The 23,681-nt window shown below is 37.2% G+C and overlaps 1 protein-coding gene across 1 annotated transcript in view; it reads left to right on the top strand.

The window, feature by feature from the left end:
- VAV3 (vav guanine nucleotide exchange factor 3) overlaps positions 1-23,681 on the top strand; it is a 405,871-nt gene that overhangs the window by 353,598 nt on the left and 28,592 nt on the right. The window contains exons 21-22 of the mRNA XM_060085957.1: positions 1,633-1,698; positions 11,809-11,843. Of these exons, the coding sequence (XP_059941940.1) occupies positions 1,633-1,698; positions 11,809-11,843 (101 nt within the window). The remainder of the gene's footprint in view (positions 1-1,632; positions 1,699-11,808; positions 11,844-23,681) is intronic.

Raw genomic sequence — 23,681 nt, 5'->3', positions numbered from 1 at the left:
TTACCTTCTCTCTCTCCCACTCTCCCCTCCCCCGTCTTCCCTTTTCTCCTCGTCTTCCTCCTCATCATTGTCTTGAATTCTAGATTCCCACTTTTTAAAATTTCCTCCACAAACTCATAGCCAAGATCTGTGGGAACAAAGCAATACTACTTCAAGAGGGAGATGTTTTCTGATCGTTTTTTGTTACTCTCTTTGTCAAAAATAGTAGAGCATGGGCTTCCCTGGTGGCACAGTGGTTGAGAATCTGCTTGCTAATGCAGGAGACATGGGTTCGAGCCCTGGTCTGGGAGGGTCCCGCATGCCGCGGAGCGGCTAGGCCCGTGAGCCACAATTACTGAGCCTGCGCGTCTGGAGCCTGTGCTCCGCAACAGGAGAGGCCGCGATAGTGAGAGGCCTGCGCACTGCAATGAAGAGTGGCCCCCGCTTGCCACAACTAGAGAAAGCCCTCGCACAGAAACGAAGACGCAACACAGCAAAAAAAATAATTAATTAATAAACTCCTACCCGCAACATCTTAAAAAAAAAAAAAAAAGTAGAGCATGTAGCATTCAATTATAATGCAACTTATTCATCTGAGCTACTGAGAAGCAAGCAATGGTTAAATGGCAAATAAAAACAAGTCAAATATCTGGACAAGGAGAAATAATCTCACAAGAACTTTTTAATTACATGTTCTTATTGTTGCAGTATGTTTTGAGTACAGTTTGTCTTTCTAGAAAAGGGAAACAGTTGTCATAAGATTGTTTTAAAGAGAAATTTGACTAAAGGTCTCCAAGAATAAATTCTTTTCTTTTTTTTTTTTCGGTATGCGGGCCTCTCACTGTTGTGGCCTCTCCCGTTGCGGAGCACAGGCTCCGGACGCGCAGGCTCCGGACGCGCAGGCTCAGCGGCCATGGCTCACGGGCCCAGCCACTCCGCGGCATATGGGATCCTCCCAGACCGGGGCACGAACCCGTATCCCCTGCATCGGCAGGCGGACTCTCAACCACTGCGCCACCAGGGAGGCCCTAAATTCTTTTCTTATTGTTTCGTCCCTCTTTTCTCATTTACAATGGCGTTTTGAGTCCTAATCCTTTCCTCCAACATCTTAACTGTCCCCTTCCCTTAATCAATATCCTGTTTCTTTCTCCTAAATTTGAAAATCATCTAAAATGTCATATTATGCTCTGTTTTCCATTTCCACATGTCTTGAAATGTCTCATCCTGTTGGAGGAACATTCTCATGAGTCCTGTTAGGGATACCAATATCCTAATTAATTATGAGCTTACACAAAACCTATGTGATCTACTTGTATTTATGAATATAAGTTTGAAAGATACAGTATGCTATTATCTCTATTATAGGATTGAGGGGTGTGAAGTTAATTAACAAAATTGAATGGTAGATTGGAAAGTCGAAATTGAATTCTTATTTTATAATCGTGATCTGAAGCCATATGTAAAGTTTAACAATTTTAAAACCTTTCTGCTTATGCTTCCCTTCCTGAGCCACAGTCAGTTAATGCTTAGGACTGGATACAATGTGGAAGTAATTCTGAGGATCCCAACCGACAACATTATGCATCTACTGCTATGGGATCATCATTATAGTAAATTTGTTCTCAACACTGGCATCTTTTTTTTCTAATTTAGGGTAGAAATTTAACATCTGGAGAGGTTGGATTTTTTCCGAGTGATGCTGTCAAGCCTTGCCCATGTGTGAGTATTTTATTTCTTTCTACTTTGTTTTTTGATGCTATAATGAATTGTCAAGAAAGTTCAAAGGATACTGGTCTGGCCCCTCATTAATTCTATTAATATTTTCTTATTAATAACATATTCCAAAATTATGATTCCATTGTCAGAAAATATTTTTAAATGTTAAGGGAAGGGTCTTCCCTGGTGGCTCAGTGGTTGAGAGTCCGCCTGCCGATGCAGGGGACGCGGGTTCGTGCCCCGGTCCGGGAAGATCCCACATGCCACAGAGTAGCTGGGCCCGTGAGCCATGGCTGCTGAGCCTGCGCGTCCGGAGCCTGTGCTCCGCAACGGGAGAGGCCACAACAGTGAGAGGCCCGCTACCGCAAAAAAAAAAAAGTTAAGGGAATACATGCAACAGGAAAGTTTTACTTAGTATAATTTACAAAATTAACATTTTTATAAGGTTTTAGAAGGAATAAACTAAAGCTACTGATCAGATGTATTGTACAAACTTCTTTTTTCCCTCTGAGGTAAGAATGGTATGGTCTAATATATTTCCAGTCACTTTGGGGTACAGAGAGATTGCACTTCAACTAGTGTGTTTGGAAGTCTGCTAGAAAGCATGAACGTCCGCAGATTCTTCAGTCAAATTTGAGATTTGATTCTTCAGTCAAATCTCTTAATATATTTTTCTTTGCTTTAGTTTGTCATAACTGTTTATTTAGTGTCGTAATAACATTTTCTGAAAACATCAAACACGTTAGGCAGATACAAGAAGAATGAATATTTACTCAAATATTATTATGGATGAATATAACATAAAATGTACTCTCCGGTGCTTTATGAAATTTATAAATTTCTGTTTAGGGTGATGTTATTTTATCATGATTTGGTGTTGGGGTAGATTTTTCTGTGACACTTTTCAAGTTCTTAACTCTAATTAAATGAAATTATTTTACTAATACAATGGAGAAATTATTTTACTAATACAATGGAGTTACTGGTTTGTGGGAAAAAAAACCTTCTTGAACTATCTTGCTTGCCTTATTTCAGTCCTTCCCAGTTTTCTAAACTGAACATTCTTTTTACTATTATAAATGGAAATGTCTGCCATCCTTAACCTCAGATGTAGTCTGAAGAACAATTTACTCCACTCATTCAAGCTTAATTAATTTCAAAAGTAAAGGGAATCAAAAAAAAAAAAAGCTCTTGCTATTTCTGTTGGTTCTATGATCTAATGCCACATATTATTCAGGTTATGTTGTAATCTTGAAAAAAATCATTGAAATTTCATACCACTCTCATTTAATTAGATAAGCAAAAATGATTCTTTAGCTAGTTTTCTGTCATTTATATGAATAAGATTAAGGCTTCCTATGCTTTAAGAACTGATATTTATATGTAGGCACGTAGCAGAAAATTAACATTAAGATTTTGGGAACCTAGCACAGGGAGCTCAGCTTGGTGTTCTGTGATGACCTAGATGGGTGGGATGGGGGGGTGGGGGAGGGAGGCCCAAGAGTGAGGGGATATATGTATACATATAGCTGATTCACTTCACTGTACAGCAAAAATTAACAACACTGTAAAGCAATTATACTCCAATTTAAAAAACTATTAAGCATTTCACGTACCATGTACTGTTTTCTTTTCACAGCTCCTTGAATATAGCACAGAATGAGCATTTGAAGTTTTATTTTAGGAATAGTATGGCACATAGTAGGTATTTAATAAACTTTTGTTATATGAATGAACAAAGAAGTAAAAAAGCAAACAAAAGTTCATAACTAAATGTAGGTAATTAACAATGGCAGATATTAATTAAATCAGCTTATAGGATCATACTGAATGATATTTGGTGATCTGGTTAGTTACTAGAAAAAGAAATGTGCTTATAATTTTAGCTAATAAAGAGTTGTAGAGGAACACATAATTATGGGTAGGACTACCAACTAAATATGATTGTTTTTATAGCTTAAGTTAATAAATAGCTATTAAAATTTTACTGCTTTAATGAAATTATAGATTCATTTGTTGCTTGTAGGTTAAGTTAGGTGAATGAAGCTAAGCAGAAGGAGGAAAAACACAGGAGGAACATAAAAGAGAATTTCATTTCTGGCAATATGGTTACTGGAGAGAAAGCCTAGAGCTAAAGCACAGTGCAAACTTGGGTGTCTCTCTGTGAATCGCAGAGCCCTCAGTGGGTGAACAAGAAGAAAACTATCCCACAGGAGAAGATATGCCTATCTTCGTCTTGGATCTTGGTGGGGAACAGAAAAAAAAGTCTCTCTCCCCTAAGAATTCTTAACTTTAGATCCAAAGACCACCCACATGGGGGGTTGGAATTCATACTAGCTTTGTGACCTAAATAATACTAAGCTAGAAACATAGTAGAACATACATATCGATAATTACCTTAAACATAAATGAATTAAATGTTGCAAACAAAAGACACAGACTGGCTAAATAGATACAGAAACAAGATCCATATTTATGCTGTCTACAATAGAACCACTTCAGATCTAGGGGACACATACAGACTGAAACTGAGGGGATTGAAAAAGGTATTTCATGAAATTGGAAATCAAAAGAAAGCTGGAGTAGCAATACTCATATAAGACAAAATAGACTTTAAAATAAAGACTATTACAAGAGACAATGAAGGACACTACATAATGAGCAAGGATCAATCCAAGAAGAAGATATAACAATTATAAATATATATATATATATACCCAAATATATGAGGCAAATATTAATAGCTACAAAAGGAGAAATCAACAGTAGCACAATAATAGGGAGGACTTTAACACCCCACTTTTGTCAGTGGACAGATCATTCAGACAGAAAGTCAATAAGTAAACACAGGCCTTAAATGACACATTAGACCAGATGGACTTAATTGATATTTATAGAACATTCCATCCAAAAGCAGCAGAATATACATTCTTCTCAAGTGCACATGGAGCATTTCCAGGACTGATCACCTGCTGGGCCACAAAGTGAGCCTCAGTAAATTTAAGAAAATTGAAATCACATCAAGCATCTTTTCCAACCACAGCGCTATGAGATTAGAAATCAACTACAAGGAAAAAAACTGTAAAAAACCACGAACACGTGGAAGCTAAACAATATGCTACTAAACAACCAATGGATCACTGAAGAAATCAGAGAAGAAATCAAAAAATACCAAGAGACAGATAAAAATGAAAGCACGATGATCCAAAACCTATGGGACACAGCAAAAGCAGTTCTAAGAGGGAAGTTTATAGTAATATAGTCTTACTTCAGGAAATAAGAAAAATCTCAAATAAACACACTAAGCTTACACCTACAGCAACTAGAGAGAGAAGAACAAACAAAACCCAAAGTTCATAGAAGGAAAGAAATCATAAAGATCAGAGCAGAAATAAATGCAATAGAGATGAAGTAAACAATAGTAAAGATCAGGGCCTCCCTGGTGGCGCAGTGGTTGAGAGTCCGCCTGCCGATGCAGGGGATACGGGTTCGTGCCCCGGTCTGGGAGGATCCCATATGCCGCGGAGCGGCTGGGCCCGTGAGCCATGGCCGCTGGGCCTGCGCATCCGGAGCCTGTGCTCCGCAACGGGGGAGGCCACAACAGTGAGAGGCCCGCATACCGCAAAAAAAGAAAAAAAAAAAATAGTAAAGATCAATGAAGCTATAAGCTGATTCTGTGAAAAGTTAAACAAATTAGATAACCCTTTAGCAAGATTCATCAAGAAAGAAAGGGAAGGGGCTCAGATCAATAAAATTACAAATGAAAAAAGTTACAACTGACACCACAAAAATACAAAGCATCATGAGAGACTACTATAAGCAACTATATGCCAATAAAATGGATAACCTAGAAGAAATGGACAAATCCTTAGAAAGCTACAATCTCCCAAGACTGAACCACGAGGAAACAGAAAATATGAAAAGACCAGTGTGGATGCCTTCTACATAATAAAGGCCATATATGACAAACCTACAGCTAGCATCATTACTCAATGAAGAGAAGCTGAAAGCATTCCTGCTAAGATAAGGAACAAGACAAGGATATCCACTCTTGCCACTTTTATTCAACATAGTTTTGGAAATCCTAGCCACAGCAATGAGAGAGGAAAAATAAAATGAATCCAAATTGGAAAGGAAGAAGTAAAACTGTCACTGTTTGCTGATGGCATCATACTATACATGGAAAATCCTAAAGGTGCTACCAGAGACCTACTAGAACTCATCAATGAATTCGGTAAAGTTGCAGGATACAAAGTTAATACACAGAAATCTGTTGCATTTCTATACACTAACAACAAAAGATCAGAAAGAGAAATTAAAGAAACAATGCCATTTACCATCACATCAAAAATAATAAAATACCTAGGAATAAACCTACCTAAGGAGGCAAAAGACGTGTACTCTGAAAACTATAAGACACTGATGAAAGAAATCAAAGGTGACACAAACAGATGGAGAGACATACCATGTTCTTGGATTGGAAGAAGCAATATTGTCAAAATGACTATACTACCCAAGGCAATCTACAGATTCAGTGCAATCCCTATCAAATTACCAATGGCATTTTTCACAGAACTAGAACAAAAATTTTTTAAATTTGTATGGAGATACAAAAGACCCCAAATAGCCAAAGCAATCTTAAGAAGAAAAACGGAGCTGGAGGAATCAGGCTCCCTAACTTCAGACTATAATATAAAGCTACAGTCATCAAAAAAGTATGGTACTACCACAAAAACAGAAATATAGATCAATGGAATAGCATAGAAAGCCCAGAAGTAAACCCACATTCCTATGGTCAATTAGTCTATGACAAAGGAGGTAAGACCATACAGTGGAGAAAAGACAGTCTCTTCAATAAATGGTGCTGGGATAACTGGACAGCTACATGTAAAAAAAAAGAAATTAGAACATTCTTTAACACCATTTACAAAAATAAACTCAAAATGGATCAAAGACCTAAATGTAATACCGGTTAGTATAAAACTCTTAGAGGAAAATACAGGCAGAACACTCTTTGACATAAATTGCAGCAATATCTTTTTCAATTCATCTCTTAGAGTAATAGAAATAAAAACAAAAATAAACATGTGACCTAGTTAAACTTAAAATCTGCACAGTAAAGGAAACCATAAGCAAAACAAAAAGACAACCCAAAGAATGGGAGAAAATATTTGCAAATGATGCAACTGATAAGGGATTAGTCTCCAAAATAAACACTTTATGCAGCTCAATTAAAAAAAAAAAAAACCAAATCACCCAATCAAAAAATGGGCAGAAGACCTAAATAGACATTTCTCCAAAGAAGATACACAGATGGCCAAGAGGTACATCCAAAGATGCTCAACATCACTAATTATTAGAGAAATGCAAATCAAAACTACAATGAGACATCACCTCACACCAGTCAGAATGGCCATCATCAAAAAGTCTACAAACGATAAATGCTGGAAGGGCTGTGGAGAAAAGGGAACCCTCCTACACTCTTGGTGGGAATGTAAATTGGTACAGCCACTATGGAGAACAGTATGGAGGTTCCTTAAAAAGCTAGAAATAGAGCTACCATATGATCCAGCAATTCCACTCCTGAGCACACATCCAGAGAAAACCATCATTCAAAAGGATACATGCACCCCAGTATTCATTGTTGCAATATTTACAATAGCCAAGACATGGAGGCAACCTAAATGTCCACTGACAGATGAATGGATAAAGAAGATGTGGTATATATATACAATGGAATATTACTCAGTCATTAAAAACAATGAAATAATGCCATTTGCAGCAACATGGATGGACCTGGAGATTATCATACTAAGTGAAGTAAGACAGAGAAAGACAAATATCATGTGATATCGCTTATATGTGGAAACTAAAAAAATGATACAAATGAACTTATTTACAAAACAGAAACAGTCTCACAGAGGTAGAGAATGAATTTATGGTTACCAGGGGGAACAGTGCAGGGGAGGCATAGATTGGGAATTTGGAATTGACATTTACACACTGCTATATTTAAAACAGAAGACCAACATGGACCTACTGTATAATCTAGGGAATTCTGCTCAACATTCTGTAATAACCTAAATGGGAAAAGAACTTGTATATGTATATGTATAATTGAATCACTCTGCTGTATACCTGAAACTAACGCAACATTGTTAGTCAGCAATACTCCAATATAAAATAAAATTTTTAAAAAGAAACATAGTATAAAATGATTCCACATTGATTGTGTTCCCGGTGCAAGTACAGATTCTCTCTAGATTGGCGCCTCAAAGGATTTCTACTGATAAAGTCCCAGGGATTATAAATTCACAATTTGGAATAATTATATTTATGAGGAAACAAACCCACCTTAAGCAAAAGTCAGCAGAGACAATAAAGTGCAGAATTAGACCCACAAAGACAACAGGTAGTGGAATTATCAGATACTAAGTTCAAAATTGTATGTTTAATATGGTTGAAGAAATAAAAGGGGGAATACAAGTCTAAAAGGAAAACAAGTCACTCTTGTTTGGGCATATTTCAAAAAGAATCAAATATACTAATTGAAGTGAGAAACAATGGAAACATTACATGATGTATAAGACCCAGTTGGGCAGAAAATTGGAAGAAAAATCTGAATAAATTTCTCAGTGAATAGTCCAGAAAGATTAAGAGATAGAGAATGTAAGAGAATGGAATGATAAAGTTCAAATACATCTATTGAAAGAGAGAATATAGATAACTGTGGGAAAGCAATGTTCAAATGATGGCTGAGAATTTTCCAGAATTTATGATAAAACTAATCTTAATAGTCAAGAAGAGTATATTAAACTTAATCAATACCTAGATACATTTTAGTGAAACTGCAGAACATCAAAGACAAAGAAAATATTAAAACCAACCTGAGAGAAAATACAGATTACCTATAAAGGGTTGATGATTAGACATACAGCTAACAAGAGCAATAATGGAAACAATAGGAGTTTCCACTCCTGGTCATTGTCAAGTAGCTCCTATTGGACCAAGCCTCCCCCAGAAAATAACTACAAACTCTGGACAAAATATTTTTTACAAAAAATACTATCTGAACATACTGGCTAGGAGAGGACCTGGCATTCCGAAGAAGGATGATACTAGGTGAGTTTCCTGGCTTTAAGGCTAGCTTAACGACAGACACTGGGCTGCACCATGCAGGGTGGCTGAAATTCAGATAGAAACCTCACAGTATTAATGGCTTGAAGGGCAGAACATGAGTTTGAAACGAATACAATCTGGAAAGGGAGATAAGAAATCTTAGAAAGGAAAGAGTGAGGGAGAACCTCAAATTCTGTGTATAAACATTGCCTCAGTCTCTGAGTGGTACAGACTTCAAGTAGCTCAGCTTAAGCTAAAAGAACTTAATGAAGTATTCAGTTGCTCCTTACCACAGGGAAGACAGAGTTTGCAGTTGGGGTTCAAACAAGTTAACTGCCTGCTCTAAGAAAAACCACACTTTTTGTAGGAGCATAACTGAATCCAGGGCCTCTACAACATATCATTCAAATCATCCAAGAGGCCATCTAAAATCACTCAGTATACAAAGCAACAGGAAAACGTGAACCATACTCAAAAGAAAAGACAGTTAAAGGATAACAACCCTCAGATGTCCCAAATGATAGAATTTGCAAGAAAGGATTTTTAAAGTAGCTGTTATAACTGTGCTCAAGGACATAAATAAAGGAAAATGCAGTTGACCCTTGAAACATGCAGGGATTAGGGCGCTGACCCTCCAAGCAGTGGAAAATTCACCTATAAGTTATAGTCGCCCCTCTATATTCACAGTTCCTCCGTATCTGTGGTTTCACATCCATAGATTCAATCAAATGCAGATTGTGTAGTATTGTAGTATTTACTATTGAAAAAAATCCACGTATAAGTGCACCCATGCAACTCAAACCCGTTTTGTTCAAGTGTTAACTGTATGTTTATAATGAATGGACAGGAAACCTCAGCAGAGAAATAAGAACTATAAAAAAGAACTGAATGGGAAGTCTATACAATGAAATTTCAATATTTGAAGCAGTAAGAATAATATACTCAAAGTTTTGAAAGAAAATTAGAAATATATATTTCCTCAATGAGGATGAAATAATGACATTTCTAGCCTAACAAACTCAGAAAGTTCACTTCTGTCTCATCTAGCTTTTATAAAATGTACTTGGGAAGAAGCATATATCTTATATGTAATTTTATATGTATGCTATATTCCCAATGAAACTTTTTAAAAATGCTATATCCATAGCAGAAGTTTTAACAATGTAAACGGCCTATGATGAAGGCAGAAAAAGGCATTAGGGAAAAACTGTCAAAGATGAGAACAAAATTATTTATAGCCTTATATATGAGATATTCCTCCAGACGAGGGCCCAAAGTACACATGATAGAAATGGGGAGGGCTCATGTCAGATGGAAAAGGACAGGATCCTACTCTGATGATGGGGGTCACAGCTGAGAAGACAGTCCTGGCTCATCACGCATCAGAATGTACCGAAGAGAGAAAAAGCTTCAGAAGGACACATCAGGATGGAACAGCCTCAGATCTCTGTTCTACCTTAGAATTTTATGTCACCCTTCACTTTTGTGGATCCTTCCCAGCTGAGAAAATCCACAGTCAACATATGTTGAAGCTCGGGCTTCCCTGGTGGTGCAGTGGTTGAGAATCCGCCTGCCGATGCGGGGGACATGGGTTCGTGCCCCGGTCCAGGAGGATCCCACATGCCGCGGAGCAGCTGGGCCCGTGAACCATGGCCACTGGGCCTGCGCATCCGGAGCCTGTGCTCCGCAACGGGAGAGGCCACAGCAGTGAGAGGCCCGTGTACAAAACAAAACAAAACAAAACAAAAAAAACAAAAAAAATGTTGAAGCTCTTTACCTGCTCTGTCCTCTTTCTCTCTTTTTGTTGTTGTTCTCCAGGAAGAGAGAGATAGGCTTAGGAATAAGCATACAGTTGAAGAATACAGAGAGGTAGAGGGAAGGAGGAAAAAACTTTTTTCCCCATCAGATTTCTGAGGCCATGTATATTTTACTAAAAGGGAAACTGTTGAAGATTGATTTCTATTTGCGAAAACAAAATGGTATAAGAAAATATTCACAGGAGTCGAATGGTATAGTTTACTTTCAATATGTTATCTGTGTATCAGGATTTTACACAGTGGTGAAATTTAAAATGTGATCCATAGGATAAAATATTTAAATATTAGTAGCTTTAGAGATGTTCTGACCAGAAGGATAGTTTTTCACAAATAATTCTTAACCTGGAAGGTCAAAATAGTAACAGCCCATTATGAAAATGGACATAGCTAGAGATATATTCACATTAACCAGACCTCAGTTACAAATGAGGGTAACAGTATTTTTAATCACACAGTATTAAAAGGCCCAGGAATACCATGGAATGTATACATCAAAGATTCAGGTGATTCATGAAAATTACACAGTATAAATTGTATTTGTTGTTTTATGAATATTGGTGTGCCTTCTTTGGCTTTGCTCATTTTCTAATTGCAATAAGCAACTAGAAGTTTTCTTTTTCTTTCTTTATTTGCATAGAAAATAAAGTTTTTCTCTTTTGTAAAGCTCCATAGGAGAAAAGGGAAAAATGAGTATTTCCTATGACTGTTTCATAAATAAAAGGTTTTCCCGTTGGTAGACTTCTAAATCAGAGTTTAAAATTTGTGTTACACAATAAGAGTCTATATCAGGTGTATATTGTTTATTTTGCCTGTTTTCCCCATGTATTGGGAAAGCAGTGTGCTATTTGGTTTTCCTAATGTTTTCATTTTAATTTTCTATGATAGGATTAAACTGCCTTGATAATAAATACCAAAAGATTCCAATTCATATTTTTCCTGTTATCTCTTTCTTTAGAGGTACAGTGGCAGTAAAATGAATGAATTAAAGTGAAATGAATTATTTTCTACTTATCTGACATATACTATGATTCGCTCTGTATAATATTGCCAATGGATAGTTCTAGGACTGTGCTACCTAGGGTTTTATAGAGCTGAGTCAGCTGAACTGAATTAATGATTGATTTCTAAAAGCTTCCCTTAAGTAAACTTAATCTATTTTTGCCTTTTTACATCCTAGGTGCCCAAACCAGTAGATTATTCTTGCCAACCCTGGTAAGTATTAAAAATGTTTATGTAGCTGAGTTGAAATACCATACCCTTAGCTTGAGGACGCCTTAAATGAGGGAGTAGTAAACTACATTCCATTTCCATTTGTCCTGACTAAAGGTGTTTTCGGATACAACAAAACACCATAATGAATTTCTATATTGCTGACCTTTCCATATCTTTATCAGAGAGTGGTGCATGTGTGTGTACAAGCGCATGTACTTGGCTGTAAATCCAAAGTTTATAACATCCACAGAGGGGAATGGGACGTGGGCAAATATGTATATTGTATTTTAGAAGAGTAAATTTCATGAAGTTGAGAAAAAAGGTATGATTCCATTTTCTGAAACTAAAATTTAACCCAGCAAGGATAGTAGATCCTAAAAATACATTTTATAACACATAATATTGGAGGAGCAAGATGTGTCCAAGTCTAAAGTTTTAGGTCTCTGTGGAGCTCACATAACACTTGGAGGTTAGCAGTATCACTGACAGAAACAAGGAAGCAGTAGATAATGATTATTATTTTTTAGACATTATGAGTTTAAGGGGAAATGATATCCTCAACTGGAAAAACTATTCAGAATCTAGAATAGTTATAATCATTATATGATAATAACTAACATATTCTGGGTACTTAGTATGTACTTAGTATTTTACACATTTTGTTTTGTCTTTCCAACATCTGTATAAGGAAGGTTATGAGATCCTCTCCTCAGCAGTCTTGCTCTCCCTCCCCAGCAATTTCTTCCTTCTGTGGTCATTGTCTGCTTTCTCTGACATCCCTCTCTGGGCTTCAGCACTGAGTTTGCTGGAGAAATTATAGCAGGCCTGTAATGGAACTGGAAATCTTTGCTACATGTTTACCTGGTTTAAGACAAATTTGAGGTCTTACTTTTTGTGGAATTAAAGACTGTAATCCTGACAAATTAAGTTTGAAGAATAGAGCTGATAGCATGGATAATCAAACTGAAAAACATCAAGAACTGGTGAAATCACGAGAGTGTGATGATAGTTTCCTTCTCTTTTCTTTTACTATTTTTCATGTAAGTAGGCATAATAGTTACAAGAGTAATGATTTTAGAGAAATACTAAAGCCACAAACTAAATGGATTTTTTTAAATTGGAGTATAATTGCTTTACGATGTTGTGTTAGTTTCTGGTGTACAACAAAGTGAATCAGCTATATGCATACATATATCCCCTCCCTCTTGGACCTCCTTCCCATCTCCCCCAATCCCACCCATCTAGGTCATCACAGAGCACCAAGCTGAGCTCCCTGAGCTATACCACAGGTTCCCACTAGCTATCTATTTTACTCATGGTAGTGTATTTATGTCAAACCTAATCGCCCAATTCATCCCACCCTCCCCTTCCCCCTGTGTCCACATGTCTGTTCTCTACGTCTGCAATGGATTTTATGAAATAAACCAATCAGGTACCTGGGAACCAGTCAGGACACAGGGGATTTGTTTTTGAACCCTTTGTTTTAAGATGTACCCTTGCCAATATGTAAAATTCTATTGAATATATGACCAGTTAGAAAAGTATTGTTCCTACTGATAAAAAAAAAAATCAAGATGTTCAGATGAGGGAAGACCCTTGAAAACAGTAAGAAATAGATATAGTATAATTTCATAATTACTTTTTCTTCTTTTCTGAGCAACTTGGACAATTTCTTCACACTAAGCAGGAATTTTCATGTGTAATGACTTCTGCTAAGGAACAAAATGATCAACTATATCAGAAAATGAAATCTTCAATTTTAGAAATACTAAACTGTTTAGAGAAAAATTACACTGTGGTTCTCAAGTCATTAAGAAAGTGAATAACACCAACTGTATGGTGTATTTATTATTTCCACATTTTAAAACAAGTTGTTCCCATAAGGTAAACTTTATCTCTTTCATAGGCTATGAAATAAAACAGAATTCAAGATGATTATCTTCAACAATCTATGTTTTGGGGTGTCCTGAAGGCAGGGATGAGGCATGGGGCTTATATCTGGGGAACTGTCTGAAAATCCTTATGAAGAAAAGGATACAGATGCCAAGGAACCTACCTCATCCTCCAAGTAGTCAGGCAACTTACCTTTCCCTACCTTAGCAGGAGACATAAGTTAGAAGGTATATTACATGGAAAAACTGAGCCATATGGGGCCTAGACTTGGAAAGAGCAGGACCAGCAGAGATTGGGAGAGCTGTCATACTGAAACCAGATGGGTCAAATCAAGGAAAGTCAATATATAGACTGATGATGATTCTCAGTTCCTTTGTGTAGCTCAATTTCAGTACTGTGACAGCTGTGTCTCACACACATGGACTACTCTCTTCTTGCATCCAGACAGGAATTTGGAAGATTTTTCTCTAAAGAAACAGAATAGACTCAAAATAAAAAATCTAAAATCCAGCCCTATCATAAGGTTCTTGCCAAACAATCAGGTTCCCACCCAATGAGCCTCCCTTGCTTCCCCCACACAGAGCTTCCAGTCAGTTCTTGGCTTGGATGCCCTTCCTCTTAAATATGAGCAGACAACAAGGAGTAACCAGGCATTTGAGAAAAGCCTTGAAGTAAAGAACAAATAAATGGGAAAAAGAAACTTGGAAGAATTACAGACATTAGAATGGGCAGAAGAAAGAAGCCTTAAATTTATATTCTCAGAATTAAGAGATGACAATGTATCCATAGAAGTGAGCTGGATGTTTTATAAAAGCAACAATCAGATAATAAGAAAGAGCTCTTCTAGTTAAGTATTGAGTACAGAAACTGGAAAATAAAGTTGATTAAATCCTTCAGAAAATCAAAGAGATATAATATGAGAGAAAAGATAGAGTAGGGGGCTTCCCTGGTGGTGCAGTGGTTGAGAATCTGCCTGCCAATGCAGGGGACACGGGTTCGAGCCCTGGTCTGGGAGGATCCCACATGCTGTGGAGCAACTAGGCCCATGAGCCACAACTACTGAGCCTGCGTGTCTGGAGCCTGTGCTCTGCAACAAGAAAGGCCGTGATAGTGAGAGGCCCGCGCACCGCGATGAAGAGTGTCCCCTGCTTGCTGCAACTAGAGAAAACCCTTGTACAGAAATGAAGACCTAACACAGCCATAAATAAATAAATAAATAAATACATACATACATACATACATACATACATACATAAATTTAAAAAAAGAAAAAAAATGATAGAGTAGACAAGTGACTTGAGAAGTCCAGCCTTCACTTACTAGAACTCCAGAAAGGGAAACTGAGAACAACAATTATCAAAAAAAAAAAATACAAAAATTTTTTAGAACTGAAGGTTATATGGCTCCAAATCAAAGATGCTACCAAGGGCCAAGGACAATATTGAACCTTTTAGTACAGCACATAACTGAGAGGCATATTAACATGAAAGTTTGCTACGTAGAGAAAACAAAGCATCTGAGAGTTTCCGGGGAGAAAAAAAATCAGATTACATACAAAGACTTGGAAATCAGGATGGCGCTGAATTGGATGTTAGAACAGTAGAGCGATGCCTTAAAATCTGAGAAGCAAATAATTTCTCATCTATAATTCTATATCCAGCCAAACTGTGAATTAAGGATTATTAAGTAAAATAAAAATATGTTCCTAGATGTGAGGCCTACTGAGTATTACATCCCATGTATTCATTTATAGGAATCTGAAGGACGAGCTAGTAAACCAAAAAAGAGGGAGATACAGAATCTAGGAAATGGGAGCAAAGGGATGTCCAGGACTACAGTAATTCAGCAGGCTTAGAGAGCAAGCAGTGGTGATTAGACCAAGAGGGTGGAGAGCTTGCTTGGGAAAGATGAATGTCTCCATAGAAAAAATTATTAGGTACAGTGCATGGTGTTGAAAAGGTATCACTGAGGGGTTTATAATCCTCTTGGAGAATTTGGAAAAAATCTGTGGTAGAGACAAAGAAGCTTGAGCAAAACAAAAACTTGAGGACTTGTTTTTTGATGTCAGATGTTCTTCGAATGTGACAACATGACACAACTGGGTAAGATGATGGCTTAGCTTTGGAGAGGTTACACAAAGAATGAGGTGCAGCACTATGAAGGCATGAGCATAAGTGGAGAAACAGTGATTTTCCATCCTGACATCTAAAATTGATAAAGACCCAGAAGGAGAAGAGAGGGAGAAAGGGCCTGAGAAAATAATATTTGAAGAGATTATAGCTGAAATCTTCCCTAACATGAGAAAGGAAACAATCAATCAAATCCAGGAAGCACAGAGAGTCCCATATAAGCTAAACCCAAGGAGGAACATGCCAAGACACAAATTAATCAAACTGACAAAAATTAAAGACAAAGAAAAAATATTAAAAGCAACAAATAACATACAAGGGAACCCTGATATGGTTATCAGCTAATTTTTAAGCAGAAACTCTGCAGGCCAGAAGGGAGTGGCACAATACATTTAACATGATGCAAGGGAAAAACCTACAACCAAGAGTACTCTACCCAGCAAGGCTCCCATTCAGGTTTGATGGAGAAATCAAAAGTTTTACAGATAAGCAAAAGCTAAGAGAATTCAGCACCACCAGACCAGCTTTGCAAAAAATGCCAAAAGAACTTCTCTCTACAGAAAAGGCCACAACTAAAATCAAGAAAATTATGAATGGGAAAGCTCACCAGTTAAGGCAAACATAAAGTAAAGGTAGGAAGTCATCCATGCACAAATATGATATCAGAACCAGCAATAATGAGAAGAGGAGAGTACGAATGCAGGATATTGGAAATGCATTTAAAATTAAGAGATCAACAACTTAAAACAATCGTGTATATATACAGACTGCTACATCAAAACCTCATGGGAGATATAATGGGAGGAGACAAGATGGCAGGGTAGAAGGACATATGCTCACTCCTTCTTATGGAAACACCAGAATCACAACTAATGACTGAACAACCACCAAAAAAAAAATGCTGGAACCTACCAAAAAAGATATTCTGCATCCAAAGACAGAGAAGAAGCCACAACAAGATAGTAGGAGGGGCACAATCACAATGAAATCAAATCCATACACACCAGGTGGCCAACTCACAAACTGGGAAACAATTATACCACAGAAGTTCTCCCACAAGAGTGAAAGTCCTGAGCCCCACATTAGGCTCCCCAGCTTGGAGGTGTGGCAACAGGAGAGGGAGCCCCCAGAGAACCTGTCTTTGAAGGCCAGCAGGATTTGATCACAGCAATTCCACAGGACTGGGGGACACAGAAACCCCACTCTTGGTGAGTGCACACAGGATCTCATGTGCACCAGGATCCAGGGAAAAAAGTGGTAACCTCATAAGAGACTGAGCCAGTCTTACCTGCTAGTATTAGAGAGTCTCCTGTGAAGGCAGGGGTGGCTGTGGCTCAATGCAGGGACAAGGACACTGGTAGTGGCAGGTTTGACAAACTCATTGGCATGAGCCCTCTTGACGGCCGCCATTATCTCACCAAGACCTGGCCCCACCCAACAATCTGTAGTATCCAGTGCTGGGATACCTCAGGCCAAACAACCAACAGGGTGTGAACACAGCCCCATCCATTAGCAGACAAGCTGCTTAAAGTCTTCCTGAATAAACAGCTGCCCAGTAGACACATGCCCTGACATGGCCCTGCCCACCAAAGGGAGAAGACCCAGCTCCACCCATCAGTGGGCAGGTACCAGTCCCTCCCACCAGGAAGCCCGCACAAGCCTCTTAGACAGCCTCATCCACCAGAGGACAGACAGCAGAAGAACTACAGCTCTGCAGCCTGCAGAACAGAAACCACAATCACAGAAAGTTAGACAAAATGAGACAGCAGAGGAATATGTCCCAGATGAAGGAACAAGATAAAACCCCAGAAGAACTAAGTAAAGTGGAGATAGACAATCCACCTGAAAAAGAATTCAGAGTAATGATAGTAAAGATGATCCAAGAGCTTGGAAAAAGAATGGAGGCACAGATTGAGAAGATACAATACAATAACTTAACAAAGACCTAGAAGAACTAAAGAACAAATAAACAGATGAACAATAACAATACAATAACTGAAATGAAAAAATAAACTAGAAGGAATCAGTAGCAGAATAACTGAGGCAGAAGAATGGATAAGTGACCTGGAAGACAGAATGGTGGAAATCATTGCCATGGAACAGAATAAAGAAAAAAGTATGAAAATAAATGAGGACAGTCTACGAGACCTTAGGGACAACATTAAATACACCAACATTCACACTATAGGGGTCCCAGAAGGAGAGAAGAGAAAGGATTTGAGAAAATATTTGAAGAGATAATAGCTGAAAACTTCCTTAACATGGGAAAGGAAACAGTCACCCAAGTCCAGGAAGCACAAAGAGTCCCAGGCAGGATAAACCCAAGGAGGAACACACCAAGCCACATAGTAATCAAATTGATGAAAATTAAAGATACAGAAAAAAATATTAACAGCAACTAGGGAAGAGCAACAAATAACATACAAGGGAACTCCCATATGGTTATCAGCTGATTTTTCAGCAGAAACTCTGCAGGCCAGAAGGGAGTTTCATGATATATTTAAAGTGATGAAAGGGAAGAACCTACAACCAGGAATGTTCTACCCAGCAAGGCTTTCATTCAGATTTGACAGAGAAATCAAAAGTTTTACATACAAGCAAAAGCCAAGAGAACTCAGCACTACCAGACCAGCTTTGCAACAAATGCCAAAGGAACTTCTCTAGGCAGAAGAGGCCACAACTACAATCAAGAAAATTACAAATGTAAAATCTCATCGGTAAGGTAAACGTAAAGGTAGGAAATCATTTCTACACAAATATGATATCAAAACCAGCAATTGTGAGTGGAGAAGAGCACAAATGCAGGATACTGAAAATGCATTTGAAATTAAAAGACCAACAACTTAAAACAATTTTGTGTATATATAGACTGCTATATCAAAACCTCATGGTAGCTGAAAACCAAAAATCTACAATAGATACACACACACAAAAAAGGAATCTAAACACAACACTAAATTTGGTCATCAGATCACAAGAGAACAAAAGAGGAAGGGAAGAAAAAACACCAACAAAAACAAATACAAAACAATTACCAAAATGGCAATAAGAACATACATATTGATAATTATCTTAAACATAAACAGATTAAATGCAACAGTCAAAAGACACAGACTAGCTGAATGGATACAAAAACAAGACCTATATATATGGTGTCTACAAGAGACCCACTTCTGATCTAGGGACACATACAGGCTGAAGTGAGAAGATGGAAAAAAATATTCCATGCAAATGAAAACAAAAAGAAAGATGCAGTAGCAATGCTACAGATCTAGGGACACATACTGACTCACAGTAAGGGTATGTAAAAAAATCTATTCCATGCGAATGGAAATGAAAGCTGGAGTAACAATACTCATGTCAGACAAAATAGACTTTAAAATAAAGACTATTACAAGAAACAGAGAAGGGCACTACATAATGATCAAGGGATCAATCCAAGAAGAAGATATAACAATTTTAAATATACATGCACCAACATAGAAGCACCTCTAACAGCCATAAAAGGAGGAACTGACAATAACACAGTAATAGTGGGGGACTTTAATACCCCGCTTTCATCAATGGACAGATCATCCAGACAGAAAATCAATAAGGAAACACAGGCATTAAATGACATAATAGACCAGGTGGACTTAATTGATATTTACAGAGCATTCCATCCAAAAGCAGCAGAATACACATTCTTCTCAAGTGCACATGGAACATTCTCCAAGATTGATCACCTGCTGGGCCACAAACCGAGCCTCAGTAAATTTAAGAAAATTGAAATCACATCAAGCATCTTTTCCAACCTCAACACTATGAGATTAGAAATCAACTACAAGGAAAAAAACTAAAAAAACACAAACACGTGGAAGCTAAACAACATGCTACTAAACAACCAATGGATCAATCAAAGAGGAAATCAAAAGATACCTAGAGAGAGATGAAAGTGAAAGCACGATGATCCAAAACCTATGGGACACAGCAAAAGCAGTTCCAAGAGGGAAGTTTATAGCAATACAGTCTTACCTCAGGAAACAAGAAAAATCTCAAACACCCTAAGCTTACACCTAGAGCAACTAGAGAGAGAAGAACAAACAAAACCCAAAGTTAGTAGAATGAAATAAATCATAAAGATCAGAGCAGAAATAAATGAAATAGAGATGAAGAAAATAGAAAAGATCAATGAAACTGTAAGCTGGTTCTTTGAAAAGATAAACAAAATTGACAAAACTTTAGCCAGACTCATCAAGAAAAAGAGGGAGAGGGCTCAAATCAATACAATTAGAAATGAAAAAGAAGTTACAACTGACACCACAGAAATACAAAGGATCATAAGAGAGTACTACAAGCAACTATATGCCAATAACATGGACAACCTAGAAGAAATGGACAAATTCTCAGAAAGGTACAATCTCCCAAGACTGAACCAGGAAGAAATAGAGAACATGAACAGACCAATCACAAGTACTGAAATTGAAACTGATTAAAAGACTCCCAGCAAACAAAAGTCCAGAACAAGATTGCTGCACAGGCAAATTCTATCAAACATTTACAGAAGAGTTGACACCTATACTTCTCACACTCTTCCAGAAAGTCACAGAGAATGGAACACTCCCAAACACATTCTATGAGGCCAGCATCACCCCAATAGCAAAATCAGATAACGATACCACCAAAAAAGAAAATTACAGGCCAATATCACTGATGAACATAGACCCAAAAATCCTCAACAAAATACTAGCAATCTGAAACCAACAATATATTAAATGTGATCATACACTGTAATCAAGTGAGATTTATCCCAGGGATGCAAGGAATTTTCAGTATTTGCAAATCAATCAGTGTGATGCACCACATCAACAAATTGAAGAATAAAAACCGTATGATCATCTCAATAGATGCAGGAAAAGCTTTTGACAAAATTCAACACCCATTTATGATAAAAGCTCTCCAGAAAGTGGGACCTAAATAGACATTTCTTCAAAGAAGAGATAAAGATGGCCAAGAGGTACATGAAAAGATGCTCAACATCACTAATTACTAGAGAAATGCAAATCAAAACTACAATAATATATCACCTCACACCAGTCATTATGGCCAACATCGAAAAGTCTACAAACAATAAATGCTGGAGAGGGTGTGGAGAAAAGGGAACCCTCCTACACTGTTGGTGGGAATGTAAATTGGTACAGCCACTATAGAGAATAGTATGGAGGTTCCTTAAAGAACTAAAAATAGAGCTACCATATGATTCAACACTCCCACTCCTGGGAGTAGATCTGGAGAAAAACATGGTTTGAAAAATAGTTTCAGGATACAAAGTTAATACACAGAAATCTCTTGCATCTCTATATACTAACAACCAAAGATCAGAAAGAGAAATTAAAGAAGCAATCCCATTTGCCATCACATGAAAAATAATAAAATACCCAGGAATAAACCTACCTAAGGAGTCAAAAGACCTGTACTTCAAAAACCATGATGCTGATGAAAAAAATCATAGATGATACAAACAGATGGAAACATATACCATGTTCTTGGATGGGAAGAATCAATATTGTCAAAATGACTGTACTACCCAAGGCAATCTGCAGATTCAATGCAATCTCTATCAAATTACCAATGGCGTTTTTCACAGAATTAGAACAAAAAATTTTACAATTTGTGTGGGAACACAAAAGGCCCCAAATAGCCAAAGCAATCCTGAGAAAGAAAAACGGAGCTGGAGGAATCAGACTCCCCAACTTCAGACTATACTACAAATCTACAATCATCAAAACAGTATAGTAGTGGCACATAAACAGAAATATAGATCAGTGGAACAGGATTGAAAGCCCAGAAATAAACCCACAGACCTATGGTCAATTAATCTATGACAGAGGAGGAATTTCCCTGGCAGTCCAGTGGGTAAGACTCCACGCTTTCACTGCAAGGGGCACAGGTTTGATCCCTGGTCAGGGAACTAAGATCCCACATGCTGTGCAGTGCAACCAAAAAATATAGAAAAAAAATTTTTTTTAATCTATGACAATGAAGGGAAGAATGTACAGTGGAGATAAGACAGTCTCTTCAGTAAGTGATGCTGGGAAAACTGGACAGCTACATGTAAAAGAATGAAATTAGAACATTCTCTAACACCATACACAAAAATAAACTCAAAATGGATCAGCGACCTAAATGTAAGGCCAGACATTATAAAACTCTTAGAGAAAAACATAGGCAGAACACTCTGACATAAATCTCAGCAATATCTTTTTGGATTCACCTCCTAGAGTAATGAAAATAAAAGCAAAAATAAACAAGTGGGACCTAATTAAACTTAAAAGCTTTTGCACAGGAAAGGAAACCATTAAAAAAAATCAAAAAGACAACCCACAGAATGGGAGAAAATATTTGCAAACAAAGTGACTGACAAGGGATTAATCTCCAAAATATGCAAACAGCTCAAGCAGCTCTATGTCAAAAAAAAAAAAACAAAAAACAAAAATCCCAATCGAAAAATGGGCAGAAGACCTAAATAAACATTTCTCCAAAGAAGACATACAGTTGGCCAAAAGGCATATGAAAAGATGCTCAACATCACTAATTATCAGAGAAATGCTAATCAAAACTCCAATGGGGTATCACCTCACACTGGTCAGAATGGCCATCATCAAAAAGTCCACAAACAATAAATGCTGGAGGGGGTGTGGAGAAATGGGAGCCCTCCTACACTATTGGTGGAATGTAAATTGGCTCTACCACTATGGAAAACAGTATGGAGGTTCCTTAAAAAGCTAAAAATAGAACTACCATATGATCCAGCAATCCCATTCCTGGGCACATATCCAGAGAAAACATGGTTTGAAAGGATACATGCTTCCCTAATGTTGATTGCAGCACTATCTACAATAGCCAAGACATGGAAGCAACCTAAATGTCTAGGGACAGAGGAATGGGTAAAGAAGATGTGGTACATACAGACAATGGAAAATATTACTCAGCCATAAAAAAAATGAAATAATGCCATTTGCAGCAACATGCATGGACCTAGAGATTGTCATACTAAGTGAAGTAAGTCAGATAAAGACAAATATCATATGATATCACTTGTATGTGGAATCTAATTTTAAAAAATGATACAAATAAACTTATTTACAAAACAGAAACGGACTTTGGGATATTGAAAACTAACTACAGTTACCAAAGGGGAAACGTTGTGGGGAGGGATAAATCAGGAACTTGAGATGAACATCCACACACTACTATATATAAGATAGATAACCAACAAGGACATACTGTATAGGACAGGGAACTCTACTCCATATTCTGTGATAACCTATCAGAGAAATGAATCCAAAAAAGAATGAATATATGTTTATGTTTAACTGAATCATTTTGCTTGTACACCTAAAACTAACACAATATTGTAAATCAACTATACTCCAATAAAATTAAAATTAAAAATAAAATTGATAAATTGTAGTTTAATTATGTTATTTAGAAATATTCAAGTAGATATTTAAAAATAACAAGGAAAAATAGGTGAAATACTTGAAATGGGACTTGGGGTAGAATCTGATAAGATGGGGTAGTGCTGCTTTTTTGTTATAGTTTTATAGTACGACTTGACTTTTAAAAATTATGTTCATGTGTTACTCTGATAAAAATTCTTATGCTATATGCTAATTGCCATAAATGCCATGAAGGAAATTAGGGATACTGTAATGAGAATAATGGAATGGAGAGTGCCAGATACAGGACAGTGTTCTTTAGCTGGAATGGTCAGAAAAGACTCTCTAAACCTGAAGGATGAGAAGGAATGTGGGTTGACAGAGGGTGAGAGTTT

Source organism: Mesoplodon densirostris, chromosome 2, assembly GCF_025265405.1.
Source record: "Mesoplodon densirostris isolate mMesDen1 chromosome 2, mMesDen1 primary haplotype, whole genome shotgun sequence".
Lineage (NCBI taxonomy): Eukaryota > Metazoa > Chordata > Mammalia > Artiodactyla > Ziphiidae > Mesoplodon > Mesoplodon densirostris.
The sequence above is the reverse complement of the archived record's forward strand: the minus strand, read 5'-3'. Positions and strand labels throughout refer to the sequence as shown.